Source organism: Nicotiana tabacum, chromosome 8 (genome assembly GCF_000715075.1).
Source record: "Nicotiana tabacum cultivar K326 chromosome 8, ASM71507v2, whole genome shotgun sequence".
Lineage (NCBI taxonomy): Eukaryota > Viridiplantae > Streptophyta > Magnoliopsida > Solanales > Solanaceae > Nicotiana > Nicotiana tabacum.
Window position 1 is genome coordinate 193770249 of NC_134087.1, and position 21674 is coordinate 193791922.

Below are 21674 nucleotides of genomic sequence, written 5' to 3' on the forward strand. Positions count from 1 at the left end.
AAAAAATCTCCCAATCATCTGGAATTGGATGGTCAGCCAGGAAGTCTGCTAATGCCTGTCCTTTTACTTTCTTTTGAGGAACATACACAATTTCAAATTGTTGAAACTGGAGGTACCGCCTCGCTAATCGATCACTTAGGACTGGTTTAGACATGACAAATTTGACATGGTTCGCTCTTGAGACGAGTCGCACAACGTGAGCTTGGAAGTAATGCTTCAGCTTTTGAATAGAGAAGACAAGTGGCAAACATAACTTCTCAATAGGCGAATACTTGAGCTCATTTGGCGTCATCATCCTACTCAAGTAATAAAGCGTATTTTCTTTGCCTTTATTGTTTCCTTGAGCGAGAAGCGCTCCTACTAACCTTTCATGTGCTGAAATATATAATAATAATGGCTTTCCAGGTATGGGGGCTGCCAGTACTGGAGGTTTCATTAGATAAGACTTAATGCTTTCAAAAGCATTTCTGCAAGCTTGGTCCCATTCAGAAGGAATCCCTTTCTTCATGAGGCGACTAAATGGTTGGCATCTTCCAGCTAGATTTGAAATAAATCTTCTAAGATATGCCAACTTACCTTGCAAGCTTTTTAATTCATGAATATCTTTAGGCTCGGCATTTTCAAGATAGCGTCCACCTTAGCTTGATCAATCTCGATACCTCGATGTCGAACAATAAAACCGAGGAACTTCCCAGAAGTAACTCCAAAAGCGCACTTCAAAGGGTTCATTCTGAGTTGGTATCTCTGAAGGCGTTCAAATACCATCCTCAAATCTTGCAAGTGATGATACTTCTTCCTTGACTTTACCACCAAGTCGTCAACATAACACTCCACATTTTTATGAAGCATGTCATCAAAAATATTTTGCATGGCACGTTGATATGTAGCACCAGCATTCTTCAAACCGAAAGGCATTACCTTGTAGCAGTATATACCTTTAGGGGTGCGAAAGGCAGTAAGTTCTTCGTCCTTCGGTGCCATGCGAATTTTATTATATCTAGAGGAACCATCCATGAAAGACATCGCCTCGTATCCAGTTGTTGCATCAATCATGAGCTCAGGGATAGGAAGAGGAAATTCATCCTTAGGACAAGCGTTATTTAGGTCCCTAAAGTCAACACAAACTTGGATTTGGCCATTCTTCTTTCTTACAGGGACGATGGTTGAAATCCATGTAGGATATTTAACTTCACGAACAAAACCATCCTCAATAAGCTTGTTAACTTCGGTTTCAATCAAGGGAACCAGATCAGGTCTGAAGTGACGTTGTGCTTGCTTTACAGGACGAGCACCTCGTTTGACAGCAAGATGATGAACAACAACCTTGGGGTCTAAACCTGGCATTTACTTGTAGCTCCAAGCAAATACGTCTTTGAACTCCTTAAGTAGCTCAATATATTTGCTCTCTTCATCAACAGTTAGAGAGGCACTTATATATGTGGGCTTTGGATCTTCAACTACTCCGAGATTGACTTCTTTTAGTGCATCAACCGTTGTCTTCACCCCTTCTTCAAGCTCTAGTGGTGCATCTTTAGCGTCTTCATCCTCTTGAGGATCACCATCATTGAAAGATATGTGATGACATACATGATTATCAAGGCACTTTCCCTCAATTTCCGTATAGGGTGAAGCATTTTATTCATCACGAAGGGTGATATGATATGATGCCCCCATACTTTCTTTATCTTCCTCTCATTCCTTGGGGTGGACTATGGTATGAACCTTTGCTTTAAGGACCTCTCCACACGAAAATACAAGTTTTGTCTCTCGCCTCATTCTAGAAGGAATCAGACGTGGGTAGTCTATGGTCAAAATCTCCTTTTTAAGGGAGTTAGGTGCTCCAATCCTTCTATTACTTCCATGGCACTTGTTTTCCTTCTTCAGCGGTCCCAACCTGTCAAAGACTGAGGTCCTTGGTTTCGTAAGTAGGTCAAACACAGAAGGCTTGTTATTAAGCATCGTAGACACTTCTTTAGCAGTAATGTAGTTACAACTTGCCCTTTTAATGGAGATATAGATTAGCGGGGGTTGTTTGTAACCCAATCCTTCACGTGATTGCTTCAGTGGGTACCCTTTCTCCATCATCATCTTTTGAGTAGTGTTTGAAGCTTCAGACGGGAGCTTTCCCAACTTGGATGGTTTTTTGGGATCATATCCATCTTTTGCCAACAACTTGTAGGCGTTTGGGTCAAAACCCTCATTTGTGCACTTTGTAGGAAGTGCTAGATTTGGAAGCGAATTGTGGCTTGATGATTTGACAAACCCTTTAAGCAATTTTGTACACGACTTAACTGCGTCAATTCGCTTGATAGGAAGGGTCAAGTCTCCTAACACCTTACCTTGTAGCTCAGAAGATGGATCTTGGACCTTCCTTGCCTTTGGGACATAACGGAGAACATGAGTCACTTTCTTAATTGAAGATGCCTCATTCATCTTGTTCCTATCATGAAGCACCTGATCTTTTTCAACTGTAATATTTTGCTTGCTAGTTGTTGCATCAACCTTCTTTGCAACACTTTTGGTCAATATTACATCATCAACCTTAACCTCCTTTGAGACGTAATTCTTCAAGTAGAATTTTGCATCAACAAAGTATGATTCAGCCTCGGTAAAAGGCTTATCATCAGCAACTATCCACCTTCATAGTATTTCAAGCACTGATGGTAGGTGGATGAAACCACTTTGTTCTCGTGTATCCATGGCCTTCCTAACAAGATATTATATGAGGTCTTTGCATCAATCACGTGCATCCATGCACTCGAATGCAAATCTCCCATATTTATTTCCAATTTGATAGCCCATATAGCTCTTTGCCCCCCTTGATTGAACCCTTGAATCATCAAACGAATTTCACATAGTTCATCCATAGGTATGCCAAGCTCTTTGACAGTACGAATTGGGAGAATATTGACACCAGACCCATCATCGATCAAGATTCTACTTATTCTCTTTTCTCGCACAAAGCCAACCATAAATAGGGGGCGATTATGGTATGTTTCACCAAGTAAAAGATCATCATCAGTAAATGTGATTTTTGCATCACAAATGTCCACTTCTTCAGAATTCCTAGTGAGTTTTTCAGGCAAGGAGGCGGCAACAAAGATGGATCCTCTTTATTTGTCTCTTCTTTATCTATCTTACAACATGAGGCCTTGATATATTCACAGGAAGCTTGCGGGTGTAACCAGCTTCGCAGGAATTCCTCGAATGTCACTGGAAGACGTAGCCTTTGGTAGTGATTCTCCGCTATTTTTGTTTTCTTCCAGTTCTTCTTTATCATTTTCTTCTTGGGTCTTTTCACCATTTTTACCCAAGTCAACTGCTTATTTGACTCCCTTTGTGAATTTGTCTTGCAGTGTCTCCGCTGAGTCACAAGAATCTAACCTTCATCATCAGTTTGATCATCACGTGATTCACTTTTCTCTTGAGATCTTTCCTCCACTATTGGTTTATACGCCATAGGGGGAAGCAATGGTTTGCTCACATCGATAGGTTCAAAGTCACCAAATTTAATCATATTTAGTGATGATGCAATTTGGATGTCATCACATTCATGTACTTCGACAAAATTGCAAAGGACAATGGGATCAAGTGAACCAAAAGCGAAAGAGACTTGATTCAAACTGTCTTTCTCACCCTCAAGCAAGATTTTTCCTTCAGCGGCCAAGTCCATGACTTTCTCCTTGAAGACAAAGCACTTTTCAATAGGGTGGCCAATTAACCGATGGTACTTGCAATAATTTGGATCATTAGTCTTTCCAGCTTCATCTGGCCGCTTCATTTCGAGTAACTCAATGAGTTTCAACTCAAGGAGTTCTTCAAAAATTTCTGGGACATCAGAGTCCAAGAATGGATATTCTTTCGCTTGCATTTCCTTCAGAGTTAACTTTCGGCCAACTTTATCCTGTAAGGATGTTGTCTTCACACTTTGCTTCTTACTCACTTTTGTAGTAACCTTTAATGGTGAGGCATTAACATTCATTGATTCCTTGCTCTCAGACTTCGAAAAAAACTTGCCTCCTTTGTTTATTTCTTGTTTATCCTTCACTTTGCGAGGTTCATAAACATGTGACCCTTGATTTCCACTTGAAGACATACTTAGCTCCATATCATGAGTATGTGTAGCCAATTCTTCAAAAGACTTAGGCTTGATACCCTGCAGGATGTAGTAAAGTCCCTAATGCATCCCTTGGATACACATTTCTATTCCAGAAGCTTCATTAAGTCTGTATTTACAATTGAGGTTCACATTCCTCCATCGATTGATGAAATCTACAACTGGTTCGTCCTTCCATGAAGTTGTTTCTTTGAAGAGAAACCATATATTTTAGAATGAATTGAATTCCAACGGAAAAAGTTTACTTAGTCCTAATCCAAAATTATATTTATACCCATTATTAAAGTACTGTATAAAGGAAATATTAACTTTAAAGGGCAAAAAGGTCGATCAACTTTTCGAGGATATTTTCATCTCTCAACATTTAGCTTCCTAACATTCGTGCTTTTATAATAATATAGATAGATATATATATATAAATGTATAGTTAATGTATAATCTATGTGCGGTTACGAAAAGTATATTTTAAACAACCCTAAAAGTGGTTATTGGTGCATTTAATCCACAAAATATTTACACGGCAGGTCCCCCAACGGGACTGTTCTTGGTGGAATATCCCTGTTAGCAAAATGTCTCTGTTTTTTACTTGAACTCCATAGTCTTTAATATTTTAAAGCTGGAAATTTTTATTTAGTGGTGGAAAGTAGAAAGTTAACGATCCATCATTGTTAAAATCGTTTGAATGTTAATATTTTATGCTTAAACTTTAAGTTCAAACACAAATTTGGTAATTTGCCATAAAAAACTTAAAATTCCATTATTGGACCTTAAAAAGTGTTGAAGAAGATAAAGTTGGTCTTTTTATTTTGGTGTTATTTGCCTAAATTGATAATTGAGGAGCAAATTTAGGATGATTTGATCAAAATTGATGTTGAAAATTCGAAGAACACTTTATAGACTTCGATGAAAAGTTTAACAAATAGATGAATAAATATAAAATAAACTCTAACAATCCCATGAAGAAATTCATGAAGAGAAATAATTGATTGGTCCAGGCGTCATTTTTTAAATACCTCCAATTTTACAGGAGAGAAATTCAAAAATAGCCACATTTACAATTGATCATTAAAAAATAATCACACTTTCAAAAGTAATCGAAATTTAGCCCTTTTTCAAGTAAAGATAAATCTAACGAAAACACTGTTCAAAATCCGGAAAATATTTTAGTATATTATACTGGAGTTGCAACATAAATATACTGGAATTCCAGCAAAGTATACCGGTCAAGTATAATATACTGGAAGTTCATGCACAGGTGCTCGAATCTCCAGTATATTATGCTGGAACTTTCCGCGTGTTGGAGTTATAGCATAATATGCTGGAAGTTCATACACATGTGCATCGAACTCCAGTATATTATGCTGGACCGGTCTCTGTTGCAGCAAAATAGTGATTATTTTTCATTGACTTGGCAAAAACTTACTATTTTTGAATGATCAGTCCATGCTATTTTTATATTTTAAAGACATTCGGTCCAGTCCCTTACGGGTCGTTCCTGTCAATCATCCCTTAATCCACGATTTTGAAAGTCAGCCCAATCAAATGATGGGCCTAAATGCAGACCAGCCCTCAAAATTAGGTTTATAAACACATGCAGCCACACCTACCAATTTAAACTCCATTCGATTCACCTTCCAATTCATCATCTCCTTTCTCTTTTTTTGCTTTAATAGGTTTTAGGATTAGGAATTTAGGAGTCGAATATCTGAAGTTTTTTCTTCTCCAATTGTCTCTGAAGTTTTGTAATTGCTAATTATTTACTTGGTCCGGTGCCACGTCGGCGGTAGCAAAAAAATAGCAGTGACCGGCGATGCTATGATCGGACCAACATCAAGTTTTTTTGACGCTTCGCATTTTGATAGGAATCTGTGGATGAATATTTGGTTTTTCCACGGAGCCGTTTTGTGCGATTACATTTTTTTTAAAAATTATTGCTTTATTTTTTTAATTTTTTTGAAGAGATAATAATTAATCATAGTGAAGCCAATGAGGATCAAAATTTTGATATTTGGAATTACCGTCTGAACATAATATTGATGTCAGATCTACTATCTGAGGCTTCCTTCTTATTTTTTCATGAATTTAAGTCTAATTTATTGATCAATATAATATTATTTCCCATGAACTGTGCAGAAATATTTCTTAATTTGTAGTATATTTCTAAGACTTATTTTAAAAAAATATTTGTTTTTAAGCAGGTAGTATAGTGAAGTCAATGAGGATGAATTTTTTTGATATCTGGAATTACCGTCTGAATATTACATTGATGTCAGATTGACTATCTGAGACTTCTTTATTTCTTAATTATGAGGATTTAAGTTTAATTGTTTTAAACATCATATAGTATTTTTTACGAATTACTATGTGTTTATGTGGAACTGCCAATGTACGCATATATTAATTATTAATATAACCATGATGCCACCTTATTCTGCCGATTCATTAACTATTTTTGGGATAGAAAATAATCTTAAATTTTTTACTAAAAAGCTGTTCGTTAAAATTAAATATTTTTTCTATTTTTGTTTCGTACCGACAAGCAAAGAGAATTTAGTTTGAATGAGGACATCATTAAGATTTTTAAAGTTTTACTTAGAAGTATTTGCTAATCCTAGAATTTTAATAATCGATTATTGTCGAAATTGTTTGAATGTGGACAATTTGTGCTGAAAATTTTAGTTCAAACTCTAATTTAGTGATTTGGTCCTTAGAAAACTTTGAAAAGACAAAGTGGATCTTCTTGGCGTTGTTTGACTAACTTTGGTGATTGGGGATGGTTTGTGTTGGTATTTGAAGGTGTATTTTCAAATTTGTTATCATGTAGAGCAGATTTAGACAAGAGGGCTTACGCGATGGTAAGCAACCTCCACTCCTGATTAAGAAATTATACTGTGTTGTTGTTGTTGTTGTTGTATAGAGCAGGTGGTCAATTGCAATTTCGGAAAATACTTTGTTAGACAACTTGAGAAAATTGTACTAATCTGATTTATAATTTAACAGGCAGGTTAATTGCATAAAACATCAAGTCATATCCCACAAAATCATGCAAACTAGGTAAAGTTTGTGAATAATCAAACAAATAAGTCAAATGCAATTAACACAAAAACATGTCATTGGATAGAGTTTGTAAACAATTATTCCCTCCGGTCCAAAATAAGTGATTTTTTGGTTGTTTTCATACATATTAAAAAACTCACTTTTAACATTAATTAGCAATGAAATTGATCATATTAATCTCTATTATCTCTTCACATAAATATTTCTAACACATAACACTATTTACTCCAAGGTCAATGTAGGAAAAAAATAATTAATTCATTTTTAAAATCTAAAAAAATTACTTATTTTGGACCACAAAGAATAGCCAAAAAATTATTTATTATGGATCGGAGGAAATATCAATATATGTAGAGTAAATATAACATAAAATTTATCAATCCTATAAAGAAATCCATGAAAAGCAATAAGTAATTAAGTATGTGTGAGTTTGGTGTCATTTTTTAAAATTTTCCAAAAATGGGACAATATTTAAAGACCAACCCTTATAGGGCCTTGCAAATGCAGTGTATAATTGCACAATCGAATTGCAAGAACCCTTTAGTTCACTAGCAAGCATATATCTACATTTTAATATTTTTCAAGTTTTATTTTTAAAATCAAGTAATTTATTAACCTTAGCATTAAAAAATTAAGCAATTAAAGGTTTTATTGGCCTATGCCTTGAGCCTGCCCTAATGCCACGTGAATCAAACTTGCACATTCCCTCCTTTCCATTTTACTATTTTGAAAGTTTCGCCAGAGATATTTCAATTAATTTAAGGTCTTCTTTCATCGCTTTCTGATTTGTCAAGGTGTGACCAATAACCTATTACATATGTGTAAAATTAAATATATCCTCGAGTATCTATATCTCTCATTTTTATCTTATCAGAAAAAAGAAAAAAAGGCAAGACAACTAGCTGAGGGAAAATTGAATTAAAAAGGAAAAAGTTTTCGTGATTTGATCCTTGATAAGACTCGGGAGAGGACAATGGGAGGTGACTGAGATCACTTCCCAGTAGTGATGGTGTTGCACCAGGGATCGGCTCTTAGTCCGTTCTTATTTGCTCTGGCGATGAATGTGCTGACGGGGCACATTCAAGAGTAGGTGCCATGGTGCATGTTATTTGCCGATGACATAATGCTGATTGAGACGAGAAACAGGGTCAATGCGAGGCTGGAGGTCTGGAGGCAGATCCTAGAGTCTAAAGGTTTTAAGTTGAGCAGGACCAAAACAGAATTCTTAGACTGTAAGTTCAGTGACGAGACTCATGAAGCTGACAGAGATGTGAAGCTTGATATCCAAGTCATCCCGAGGAGGGGTAGTTTCATGTATCTGGGGTCTATAATACAGGGTAACAGGGAGATTGATGATGAGGTCTCCCACCTTATCGGAGCGGGGTGGATGAAATGGAGGCTCATATCCGGTGTTTTGTATGATAAAAAGGTGCCACCAAGACTTAAGAGTAAGTTTTATAGAGTGGTGGTTAGACCTACTATGTTGTATGGGGCTGAATGTTGGCCAATCAAGAACTCCCATGTTCACAGGATGAATGTAGCAGAAATGAGTATGCTGAGATGGGTGTGTGGGCATTGCAGGAGAGATAGATTAGGAACGAAGTTATTCGGGACAAAGTGGGAGTGGCCTCCGTGGAGGACAAGATGCGAGAGTTGAGACTGAGATGATTTGGGCACGTGCAGATGAGGAATACATATGCTCCTGTTAGGAGGTGTGAGAGGTTGGCTGTGACGGGGATGAGAAGTGATAGAGGAAGGCCGAAGAAGTATTGAGGAGAGGTGATTAGGCAAACGGGGAGATTGATGATGAGGTCTCCCACCTTATCGGAGCGGGGTGGATGAAATGGAGGCTCATATCCGGTGTTTTGTATGATAAAAAGGTGCCACCAAGACTTAAGAGTAAGTTTTATAGAGTGGTGGTTAGACCTACTATGTTGTATGGGGCTGAATGTTGGCCAGTCAAGAACTCCCATGTTCACAGGATGAATGTAGCAGAAATGAGTATGCTGAGATGGGTGTGTGGGCATTGCAGGAGAGATAAGATTAGGAACGAAGTTATTCGGGACAAAGTGGGAGTGGCCTCCGTGGAGGACAAGATGCGAGAGTTGAGACTGAGATGATTTGGGCACGTGCAGATGAGGAATACATATGCTCATGTTAGGAGGTGTGAGAGGTTGGCTGTGACGGGGATGAGAAGTGATAGAGGAAGGCCGAAGAAGTATTGAGGAGAGGTGATTAGGCATGATATGTCGCTACTTCAGCTCAATGAGGATCAGGGGCGGATTTATGCTTATCGAAGCGGTGTCACGCGACACTGCTTCGTCGAATTTTTTTATTAAATATATGTATTAATACTATAGGAAACCGTTAAGTAGAAAAAATGACACCACTTGATATAAATTGTGTGTTGGTGTGTTGGTAATGTGCTTGATTTTTCTACAAGAGGTTAAAAGTTCAAATCTCAACTAAGATATTTTTCTTTTATAAATATTTGCTTAAGACTCAACAAAATCCATAGATTAAGACTATTTCTTGTCTAAAAATATGACAATCAAAGTTATATTTCAGTTTTTTTTTTATAAATTTCGACATCGCTTACAAGAATTCCTGCGTATGTCCCCTGATGAGGATATGACCCAGGATAGAAGGATGCGGGTCTCGAAGATTAGGGTAGTTGCTAGTAGGTAGTCGAGAGTTCCCCGTTCTTTTTAGTAGTATTAGTAGCTCCCTTATTTTTTTTCATTCGCTCTCTGTATCGTATTTTCTAGTTTGTTACTATGTGATGCTATTTTTTTCTTTTACTTGTTGTTTCGTTGTTGTTGTTGTAGTTGTCTTTTCCCCCTTTTCCTTATCATACTTTATCCCCCTATTCTTTCTTTCTCCTTCCTCTTCTTCCTTTCTCTCTTTTCACCTTTTCTTGAGTAGACGGTCTATTGGAAATAATCTCTCTATCTCGCCAGGTAAAGTAGGGTTTGGGTACACATTACCCTCCTCAGACCTCACTTATGGGATTATACTGAGTATATTGTTGTTGCTGATTAGATCGTTGATAAGTAAAGGTCACTTAGCACAAATGTGAGTATGAATATTTTCTCTCAAAATCAATTGTTGTCGGAATCTAGAAGCTTTATGTTTCAATGAAAATTTACTCACACTCGATATCACTAAAATAATACTCTATTATAATTAGATGATAAAAGAGTATACAGAAGACATACATCGTGCTATTATTGATGTGATATGCACATTAAATACGAGTAAATATTTATGATTATTTCCTCCGTGGTGAAGACTCAAAAAGTATTTATAAAACACTTCAACCTCCCAAACTCCCAATTCAATAGCAATATCACATAGTAATTCTTTATTTAACTTCACTTCCATATGCATATCCTTTTCTAAATACTTTAGTACCCTTTCCATTGGAAAAGAATACAAAAGAAAATTAGAGTGAGAGAGACTACCATCTACATATCTGGGAATTTTTTTTACCTATAACGTACTTTCACTATAAGGAAGAAAATATAAATATAAAAAAAGTACCTTCGAAATTGGACTGCAATGGCAAGTTGAATCACTTGCTTTTATAATCGGTGCTGTATATTATATAGGAAGACTCAAGATCTTGATAAGCGCTTTACTAATTAATTCTTTTGACAGGATCTAAGTTTAGTAAAAAAAAGAATATTCTTTTAGCTAGTTTTTAGTAGAAAGCAGAAAGTGCATCGCACCTGTTTTCAATAATAGCGGGATTCAAAATTTAGATTTAATAGGTTCAGCATTTGTGTTTTTACCATTGAATTCATTACTCCCTCCGGTCCAAAATAAGTGATTTTTTAGCTGTTTTCACACAGATTAAGAAATTTACCTTTTAACATTAATTAGCAATGAAATTGACTATATTAACCTTTACTATCTCTTCACATAAATACTCCTAACACATACTCCAATATTATTTACTCCAAGGGCAATGTAGGAAAAAAATAATTAATTCACTCTAAAACCCGGAAAATCACTTATTTTAGACCACAAAAAAAGGCGAAAAAATCACTTATTTTGGACCGGAGGGAGTATAATTTAGAAATTACAGGTTCAAAAAGTAATATTAACATTTTAAATTTTAGTAATATTTTATATACATTTATATTCTATGTCAAAAATATTAAGTTCAATTGAACCCGTGATTTACACGCTATATCTGCCTCTGTTGCCAACAGTGCGCATCTACCTAAGGCCGATTTATGCTTTCGAAGTTCAACTTTTATACATTGTAGTATAAAGATTTTTTGTATTATTAAGTTATTTCAATTAGGGGTGGGTGTTCAGGTAATTCAGATTGGATATGAAAATTTCGATTTGAATTTTCCTCATAGGTGCCATTGCAGTGTCAAGTAATTACTTCCTCTAATACACTACGGGGTCGTTTGGTAGGATGCATTAGATAAGTTAATGCATGCATTAGCTTTGTGTATTAATAATGTATTGTTTGGTAGACATTTTGAACCTATGCATTAGTTATGCAAGCATTAGTTATACATCCTATTTGGTATTATCCTATGCATAACTAATGCATAGAAAACAATGGTATTAGCAATGCAATGGGTTTTAATGCATGCATTAGCTTAGTTAAAGACAAAATTGTCCTTCAAAATTTATGCTTGATTAAAATATGCTAGTTAATATATTAATGCAAGTTCAAAATAATCCAAATAGTGAGAAATAAAATTATATCCCTAGTAAATAAATAAATAATTTTTTTATAAATAAATATTTAATTTTATTTTACAATATAGGTAGACAAATAAAATAATTTTTTTAAAACTTTTTCATATAAAACATTTCTCAACATATGTTTCTTTTAAAATGTTAGAGTGTGGGCTAGTTTTGAGGGCATTTTTGTAAACAAACAATTCTTTTAGAAATTGTGCAATGCTTTAATACATCAAACTAAACAATGGATAAGAAATATGTCAACATAACTAATACCAGCATAACTAATGCAAGCGTAACTAATACCAGCATTACTAATACACCATATTCATCATTATTCTTATGCACCCTACTAAACGACCCCTACATGTAATGTAAGTCTGAGTCCTATACTGAGATATCTAAACCTGCAAATGACTCTACTAAACCCTGCTCATGATTGTAGCAACTATTATAATTCAAGCACAACCTTCCCGATGGTTTTTTAAATTTTTGAGTTTCTTGAGGACTTTTTTGAGCTTTACTATTAAAACTTGGGACATACTATTAAGATAGAAACAAAAGTGTATTGGGAAAAATTGAGTTTGCATATTGGAGGTGACGTGTCATGACACATGGATTATTCAAATGGTCAAAGAGTTATAATTAGCCAAGAGGCACGAACAACAACAGATACAAGAGAAGGTGATGAAAGAGACACGGGCAGTTATTCAAATAGTTCGGCGCCCGTACCTATTTAAGTCATTTAAAGCTCAAAGATCAAGAAGAATCAAGGAAATGAATCTGACAACGCATGAGAGTCCAAATTCAGTATTTAACATATATTAAATACTGAGTACGTTAGAGAATTTGTATTTAATATAAATGATTGAGTAACGTTTCTTTTATTGTCATTTATTACCATAATTGCCTTATTAAGACAAATGCAATACACATATCTCCAAAAAAAACCATTATAAAAGGGAGAATGCTGAACATTTGTAAGGACAGGGAATACTATTGGAATATACTAATTTACTTTGCTTTCTTCTGATCATCTTGTTGTTGTTGAAAGTCAATTTCTTTTATACATTCTTTTGATTATCAGTAACCTGTGTTCTTCTAAATTCTAGCTTTGACTAAAATTCTATTTTTTGGTTAAACAAATTGGTTCCGTTATCGAAAATCTGATAATCTATTTTCTTTTCACCTAACCTTCCTTGTTGCATCAACTATGTCGAATAACGATGACAATATTCAAGGAAACCAAGAAAACCAACAAAGTCAGGGAGATCCACAAAATATCAACATTCAAGTTCCTGCTCCGCAAGACTCTCCACGACAATCTCGCAAGGGTTCTTCTGATGAATCTCAAACAAACGAGTATGCTCAATTTCAAAACATGGAAGCCGCTGATGAAGCTTTGCAGAAATTAATTACTGCTCAGGTCAACAGAGCTGTTGCAGCACTTATTAACCAGTTACCTGTTGCAACACCCGCACCTACTCCAAATAATAACACTATAGAAAACCCTCGTTCTGGTCTTGTTAACTCAAGCAGCGGTAGAACTCCCAGTAAATCGCAGGAGAGAGAACCAGGTAATACAATTAATTCTGATTTGCAAACTTTAGTACTAACCTTGCAGAAACAACTCAAGGAGCAAAGTGAACGCATAGAGCAGATACCTAGGGTGCCACCTATAATCAAGGGGGTATATATGGATAGATATTCACAACAACCCTGGAAGCCAAGTGCTGCTCCACTCCCAATCCCAAAAAAGTTCAAAATGCCTGATATTCCAAAGTATAATGGAACAACAGACCCACGAGACCACGTGACTGCCTTCACAACGGGTGTAAAGGGCAACGATTTGACTAAGCAGGAGATTGAATCGGTACTAGTCAAGAAATTTGGGGAAACACTCATCAAAGGAGCACTAACATGGTATTCTCTTCTACCTGACAATTCTATAAATTCTTTTGCTGAGCTTGCAGATTCTTTCATCAAAGCACACTCGGGGGCCCAAAAAGTGAAAAAAAGAATGGAGGATATTTTCAAAATTAAGCAAGGAGATTCAGAATTGCTTAGAGAGTTCGTGGACAGATTTCAACGTGAAAGAATGATGTTGTCACGTGTACCTGACAACTGGGCAGCTATAGCCTTTACAAGCAATTTGAATGAAAAAAGTTCGGAAGCTACGAGGAGGCTCAAGGAAAGCTTTCGAGAATTCCCAGCTACAACGTGGAATGATGTTTATAACAGGTATAGCACGAAGTTGAGGATTGAGGAAGATACTGTGCCACGATCTCAAAAAGAAGAAAATATACGTCCAAGACGGGCAGAGACCGACAAAAGATCCGGTAAAAATAGGTACGAGCCTTATATTGGACCTGCGGGAAAAGACTCACGATCAAAACAGGACAACCAAAGGCACGATCACATACCAAGGAATAGAGAATCAGGTCCTTCATCAGGATTTAGGAACGAGCGAAACAACTATGAGTCACGGGACGATGATAGAAGTTTAAAAGCGAGATTTAGAGGTTACAACTTTAATGTCAGCACCTCTGAGCTCGTAGCCGTTTTGAGAAGCGTGGGAGATAAGGTTCGATGGCCAAAGGAAATGAGATCGAATCCAAACAGGCGCAACCCTGACCATTGGTGCGAGTTCCATAATGACCACGGGCATAAAACAGCAGATTGCAGATTTTTACAAAGTGAAGTTGATCATTTATTAAAACAAGGATATCTTACCGAGCTATTCAGTGAGAAAGGCAAGCAAGCTTATATGAAGAACAGGCAGGAACCTCCAAAACCCCCTTCTCCCAAAAGAACCATTAACGTTATAAGTGGGGGTGAAGACATCAATGGTGTATCATATACTGCAGCCAACAAAGTTTCCAAAGTAACTATTACCCAAGGGAAACAGGTGCGGCAGGTTCTGGAAGAAGACAATATTACATTCAATGATGCATATGCTGACGACATATTAACCCCTCATAACGATGCACTGGTAATATCTCTAATTGTGTTGATACTAATGTGAAACGAGTTTTGATTGATCCAGGTAGTTCCGTGAACATTATTTTGCTAAGAGTATTACGTGAGATGCAAGCTGAAGAAAGAATAATACTAAAGGCGCATACTCTATCTGGATTTGATAATTCCAGTGTCGTCATGAAAGGAGAGGTAACACTCACCACATTTGTTGAAGGGATCGTGAAGGATACAAAGTTCCAAGTAGTAGACATGGAAATGGCTTACAACATGATTCTTGGGAGACCATGGATCCACGAAATGGATGTTGTTCCTTCAAGCTTGCATCAGGTTATTAAGTTTCCTTCGCCATGGGGAATCTGCCAAATTCGTGGGGATCAACATACGTCCAGGGCTATCAACTCCGTTGCAGACACAAGCACGAGAAGTGAAGGTAAATAGCAATCATGGAAGGCAGTTAAGGACATCACAACACAAACCTCAATTGAACAAGGACAGACAGATGTAGATTCAAGGCCTGACACCATTCAAGAACCAGAAGAGAATGAAAATATCAAAACAACAATATATGAATTAGAGCATGTCGTGTTATATACTTGATGGCCTGATAAAAAAGTCTATGTTGGAGCTAATCTTGACCAAGGAATGAAAGGTAAGTTAATTGAATTTTTGAAAACTAATATGGATTGCTTTGCTTGGTCCCACTCAGACATGACTGGAATTCCACCGGAGGTGATGACTCATAAACTAAATGAAGATCCATCATATCCTCCTGTGAAGCAAAAGAAGAGAAAGCAAGGATCTTTCAATAATCAGGTGATTCAAGAAGAAGCCCAAAAAATGTTAAAAATTGGTTCCATTCGAGAGGTAAAGTATCCTAATTGGTTAGCTAACACTGTTGTGGTTCCGAAGAAAAATGGTAAGTGGCGGGTCTGTGTAGATTATACAGATCTTAACAAAGCCTGCCCTAAAGATTCTTTTCCGCTACCTCATATAGATCAATTGATTGATGCAACTGCAAGTCACGAATTACTAAGTTTTCTAGATGCATATTCAGGTTATAATCAGATTAAAATGGATCCGGGAGATGAAGAAAAAACTTCGTTCATAACAGACAGAGGGACTTACTGTTATAAAGTAATGCCCTTTGGTCTAAAAAATGCAGGGGCAACGTATCAGAGGTTAGTAACCAAAATGTTTCAGGAATATTTAGGAAAGACTATGGAGGTATATATAGATGATATGCTTGTTAAAACTCAATACTCGAAAGATCACATATCACACTTATCTGACACATTTTCAATTTTGCGCAAATTTAATATGAAGTTAAATCCCGAAAAATGTGCATTTGGTGTTGCATCAGGTAAGTTTTTGGGTTTTCTCATTTCTAACCGTGGAATTGAAGTAAACCCTTCACAGATTAAAGCCATTGAGGAAATCCCTGATATACTTTCAAACAAAGAAGAAGTTCAAAGATTAACAGGGAGAATTGCGACTATGGGAAGATTCATATCAAAATCATCAGAGAAGTGTTTCAAATTCTTCTCAGCTCTAAAGAAGCAGGATCATTTTGAATGGAATGAGGAATGTCAACAAGCACTTAGGAATTTGAAAACTTACTTATCAAATCCACCTTTATTGGCAAAACCAAAGGCTGGGGAAAAGCTACTCATCTACCTCGCTATTTCGGAAGTGGCGGTAAGCGCTGTTTTGGTCCGAGAAGAGCAAGGTAAACAATCCCCTATCTATTACGTAAGTAAATCTTTGTTAGATGCAGTGACGAGGTATCCTCAATTACAAAAACTTGCCCTTGCATTAATCATGGCATCTAGAAAGTTAAGACCTTATTTTCAGTGTCATCCTATTATTGTGGTAACTACCTACCCTTTACGTAACATATTACATAAGCATAAGTTATCAGATAGGTGAGCTAAGTGGGCAATAGAGTTAAGTGAATACGAAATTGCATACCAACCTAGAACTGCTATAAAATCACAAGTATTAGCAGATTTCGTGGCTGATTTTAGTTATGGAATACAGTTAGAAGCAGAGAAAGAATTGCAGGTGTTCAATGGAGCTAACCCAAGAACTTGGACTTTATTCACTGATGGCTCATCTAATGTGAGAGAAGCAGGTTTGGGAGTGTATTGGTACCACCTATGGGTGAAACCATTCGACAAGCTATCAAATATCATTCCATAACTAACAACGGGACAAAATATGAAGCTATGATTGCAGGTTTAGAATTGGCAAGGGAGCTTGGAATAAATCAGATTATAATCAAAAGTGATTCACAACTCGTAGTTAATCAAATGCTGGGGACTTATACAGCCAGGGAAGCAAGGATGCAGCAGTATTTGGAGAAAGTACGGGAATTGATAAAACAATTTCAAGATTGGAAAATTAGATAAATACCCAGGGACGAAAATCTTGAAGCAGACGCCCTAGCTAATCTCACATCTGCGGTCGACGTGGCAAACGATGCAAATGCCTTAGTGATACATTTATTTCATTTAGTTCTTGATCCTGATGTTAACGAGGTAAATTTTAATAATTTAACTTGGGATTGGAGGAATGAAATTGTTGCTTTTTTGCAGTACGGAACCGTTCCTGATGACAAGAAAAAGGCTCTTGCGCTTCGAAGAAAAGATGCTCGGTACTGCTTAAAACAAGGCAATTTATATCGTAAAATATTCGGTGGTTCATTAGCAAGATGTCTTGGACCTTCGCAAACAGAGTATGTAATGAGAGAAGTACACGAGGGTCATTGCGGGAATCACGCAGGTGGAAGATCACTGGTAAGAACCTTGATTTGTACAGGTTATTACTGGCCTAAAATGGAAGAGGAGGCAGAAAGTTTCGTTGCCAAATGTGATAAATGCCAAATGTACGATAACAATATGCATAGACCTGCGAAATTGTTACATCTGTTCATTGCACTATGGCCATTTATGAAATGGGGAATGGATATTGTGGGTCCATTACTGCAAGCAAAAGGGCAGGTAAAATTTTTGCTTGTTCTCACTGATTATTTTACTAAATGGGTAGAGGCAGGCACCTTCAAATAGGTGCGAGAAAAGGAAGTTAGAGATTTTATTTGGAAAAATATCATATGTCGATTCGGCGTACCAAAGGAGATCGTATGTGATAACGACCCTCAATTAATTGGAGCTCAGATCACAAAATTTTTTCAAAGCTGGCAAATTAAAAGGATTACGTCGACACCATACCATCCAGTGGGTAATGGGCAGGCAGAGTCAACAAACAAAATTATCATTAACAATTTGAAGAAGCGTTTACAAGAAGCAAAAGGTAACTGGCCTGAAGTATTACCTGGGGTTTTATGGGCATATCGAACAGCTGTTAAAACAAGTACGGGCGAAACACCATTCTCGTTGGTTTACGAAGCCGAAGCCTTGATTCTAGTTGAGATAGGAGAGCCGAGCACATGGTTCATGCAAGCAATGGAGGAGTCTAATAGCGAAGAGATGCGGTTCAATCTTGATTTACTCGAGGGAAGAAGAGAAGCTACATTAATAAGGATGGCAGCACAAAAGCAAGTCATTGAACGATATTACAACCGAAAAGCGCGCCTCAGATTCTTCAAATTGGGGACTTCGTGCTTAAAAAGATCTTTCAATCTACAAAGGTAACTAACTCAGGGAAATTAAGTCCAACATGGGAAGGACCCTACAGAATTCGTGATGTTGCAGGAAAGGGAGCATATGAACTGGAAACAATGGATTGCAAGATACTGCCTTCACATTGGAATGTTGTTCATTTGAAGAGATACTATTTCTAAGGAAAACCCACGGTCAGGTATAACCATTTTAAATTTTATTTTTGAATTATTAATTTTACTAACGATTTTAGATGATAGGCCAAAAGCTAGACCGTACTAAATGATGAGTCACGACCTGTAAGGCACACAGAGTAACCTAAAATTCCTGGCCTAGGGTTACAATTATTCTGATAGAAACGAAAACGGGTTATGCAGTCTTCATCTATAATCGTCCCTCCGAGTCCCGTATGTTTTTTCTTTTCAGGAAAAGGACCAAGATGAGAGAAACAAACAAGTGCTCGAGGCTTCAAACTTCAACGCTCAAACACTTGGGGGACTACATAATATACACAGACATATGTGTAAAAATCAAGCAAAGATTTGAGGAAAAAATCAAGCTTAGAAGAAACAAGTGCAGAGCAAAAGTTACGAAGTTACGACATTTATAACATTCACCATAGTGTTCTTTCCCATTAAGACAATGAAGAGCTATGGCATTCATCATAGTGTTCTTTCTCATGAGAACAATGGAGTCACTTCTCAAACCCTTCCTAATACATGGAGTTAGGGGTAATAACTATGTACTGAAACGGGTTATAAGGAAAAGCCTTGTGTGTATTATTTTTTTTTTTGTAAAAATCTGTTACAAGAAAAAGAGTTACGAGAATGCTATAGATGTAATCCAAATACATGTAAAGTATTATTCAAAAACTTGTCAAGGTTCATAAATAAAAACATGTCAAAGTTATTTCAAACAAAACATGTGTGTTCCTATTCCTTTCATCGTATTATAACACCATTATGAAGTTGAGACGTCTTCTTCATTAAGTGTCGAAAATATAAAAGGGCTCTCTTTTATAAAACTCATGTTATTAAGTCATGAGATTAATCATAGAGAATTTTCAAGGGATAAAAAATAAGCTATTCTTTAATTCCTTAAAAATAAAAGGCAAGAATAGAACGAATAGAAGTAATAAAAACTTCTTAATATATTTAAAATCTAAAGACAAAGTATAAACTTAGTCATCAAAATTGTTTTGTATAGATGCCCCATAATAAGAACTGGGGACTTTTTCCTTCTAAAAAATCTTTAAAAACAAACTAAGGGTTTGATCATTATCTTCCAAAAACAAAAAAAAACAAAAAACCAAGTTAAGTTATAAAAACTGGTCACTGGGAGGCAGGAGCATCAGAAGTAACGGTGCCAACATCAGAAGGAGCAGCCACAAGAACGGTGTCAACTTGACTTGAAACAACAGGCTCGATGAGGTGAACAAGAGTCACGGAAGCTTCACCTTCGGGATCTTGATCCACGGTAGCTTCAACTTCAGGAATTTGAGCCAAGGCTACATCAGTTTCGGGAGCTTCAGCCACGGGAGCCTCAATTGCGGGAGATGGAAAGTCCAGTGGTTGTTGAGCCTTCTCAATAGTCTCCATGACTTTAGCCAATTCTGACTCTAAATAAAAGTTCTCTTGGCTAGCCTCGGTTAAGGCATCACGACGAGAGTTCAGAAAAGTCCAACTTACCTCAACAACCATTTTATCCTCGAGAAGCTCGTAGTCTCTTTCCCAAACAACAATTTCACTTTTGAGTTCTTTATTTTCAGCCAGGGTGGAATTGAAGGAGATTTGAAGAGAGGCATTGGAACTTTCCAAAGCATGGATTTTATCAGTAGAGGCCCTCAAGTCCATTTGAGTTTGAGTCAAGATCTGTGCAAGATTCTTTTCATAAACCTCCTTTTGACTCAGAAGTGCTTTCAACTCTTTAATCTCCTCATCTGCCTTAGATAGCTGATCTAAGAAAGAAGACTCAAGGCATTCTTTGTCCTTCTCTGCTTGGCTTGAAGAAGCCTTGGACACTGCCAATTCCAAAGTCAATGCACGCACCTGCTGCTCCAGGTTACTCCTATTCTCTTGCATATCTTCAATGGCAATTTGTGCACTATCAAATTGCCCTTTCCAGTTAGCCACTTCTAGTTGAGCTTCACGAGTCACTTTCTCGGCCTCAAGAATTATTTTCTCAGAGTCACAGACCACCTTTTCTAAAAGAGAAATTTTGCCCATCAACTCTGTACCAATGAGGTTGGCCGGAAAATAATAAAGAAGGAAAGTAAAAATCCAAGAGTAAAAAGAAAAAGAAAATTTTTTAAATAAAGGAGGAAAATACCTTCAAAGTAGCATGAACAATGTCGTTCATCAAAGTCAAGCAGCTATGGCTATTCATCTTCTCTTTTTTCAATTGAGCTAATTAAAGGCTCAAGCCAAACGTCTGCCTGACCAGATTTTCTCAAAAGGCTGCTATTGGCGGGAACTTCAATAGTCACGCTCCTCATGACAGTAGTTCTGCTCGTAGAACCAACTTCAGTATGATGAACAATAGGAGGGGGAATAACCAAAGGAGGAGCCGGAGAAGAGGTGAATGCAGTAGAAGAAGGAACGGAAATAACTGGGGCCGGTAAAGAAGGAATCACAGGCACGGGTGATGAAAAAGTCGATAAAGGTACTTTATCTAAAACAAGCCCGAGATCACCACTATCAAAACCACTAGCAAAAAGTTGGTCAGTGGATTCACGAGTATCTTGGGGGGTAACATCGTCATCAGAGACGAGATGAACAGGCTCGGCAGAAGAGGCACGGGGAGAGACTTCAGCCTCATCATCGAACATAACACGTCTCTTAGCCCTTAGCCTTTATCAAAGAGCCATTTTTATCTTCCTCCTCGGAATCTTCTTCAGCGGTTTTCCTCTTCACAAGTATGTCCTGAGCTTTCCTTAAAGTGAGTTGAGCTCCTGTAGAGGTTCGAGAGGCCGCAACTGCTTCGGCAGAAATGCCTCGAATTAAAAATCCTGACAAAAAGAAGGATGAAAATTAAGGCAATAGATAGAAGATTTTACACACGAGAAAATATAAAAAAAAACTCTTACCATGAGTTTTCACTTTCCAACCGTACTGATTGGAGATAGATTTCTAGGACCTGGCCTCCATAGGCTCGGCCTTCAATAATTTGTCTACCTAACCACGAAAGTTGGGAAC

At 37.0% G+C, this 21674-nt stretch overlaps 1 protein-coding gene and 3 non-coding genes across 4 annotated transcripts; 3 read left to right on the forward strand and 1 right to left on the reverse strand.

Annotated features, from left to right (window-relative positions):
- Positions 1 to 1344: 1344 nt before the first annotated feature.
- LOC107821301 (uncharacterized) lies at positions 1345 to 3304 on the reverse strand. The gene is made up of 4 exons (XM_075220757.1): positions 3186 to 3304; positions 2713 to 3066; positions 1723 to 2638; positions 1345 to 1602 (listed from the first exon to the last, which is right to left on the reverse strand). The coding sequence occupies exons 1-4, from the start codon at positions 3302 to 3304 to the stop codon at positions 1345 to 1347; spliced, it is 1647 nt and encodes a 548-aa protein (XP_075076858.1).
- Positions 3305 to 5880: 2576 nt separating this feature from the next.
- On the forward strand, positions 5881 to 6035 carry LOC142163706 (small nucleolar RNA snoR2/U65). The gene has a single exon (XR_012694648.1). It is a non-coding gene; the product is annotated as a small nucleolar RNA snoR2/U65 (small nucleolar RNA).
- A 62-nt stretch (positions 6036 to 6097) lies between these two features.
- LOC142163697 (small nucleolar RNA snoR77Y) lies at positions 6098 to 6181 on the forward strand. Its single transcript, XR_012694639.1, has one exon. It is a non-coding gene; the product is annotated as a small nucleolar RNA snoR77Y (small nucleolar RNA).
- Positions 6182 to 6326: 145 nt separating this feature from the next.
- On the forward strand, positions 6327 to 6411 carry LOC142163696 (small nucleolar RNA snoR77Y). Its single transcript, XR_012694638.1, has one exon. It is a non-coding gene; the product is annotated as a small nucleolar RNA snoR77Y (small nucleolar RNA).
- Positions 6412 to 21674: the final 15263 nt, after the last annotated feature.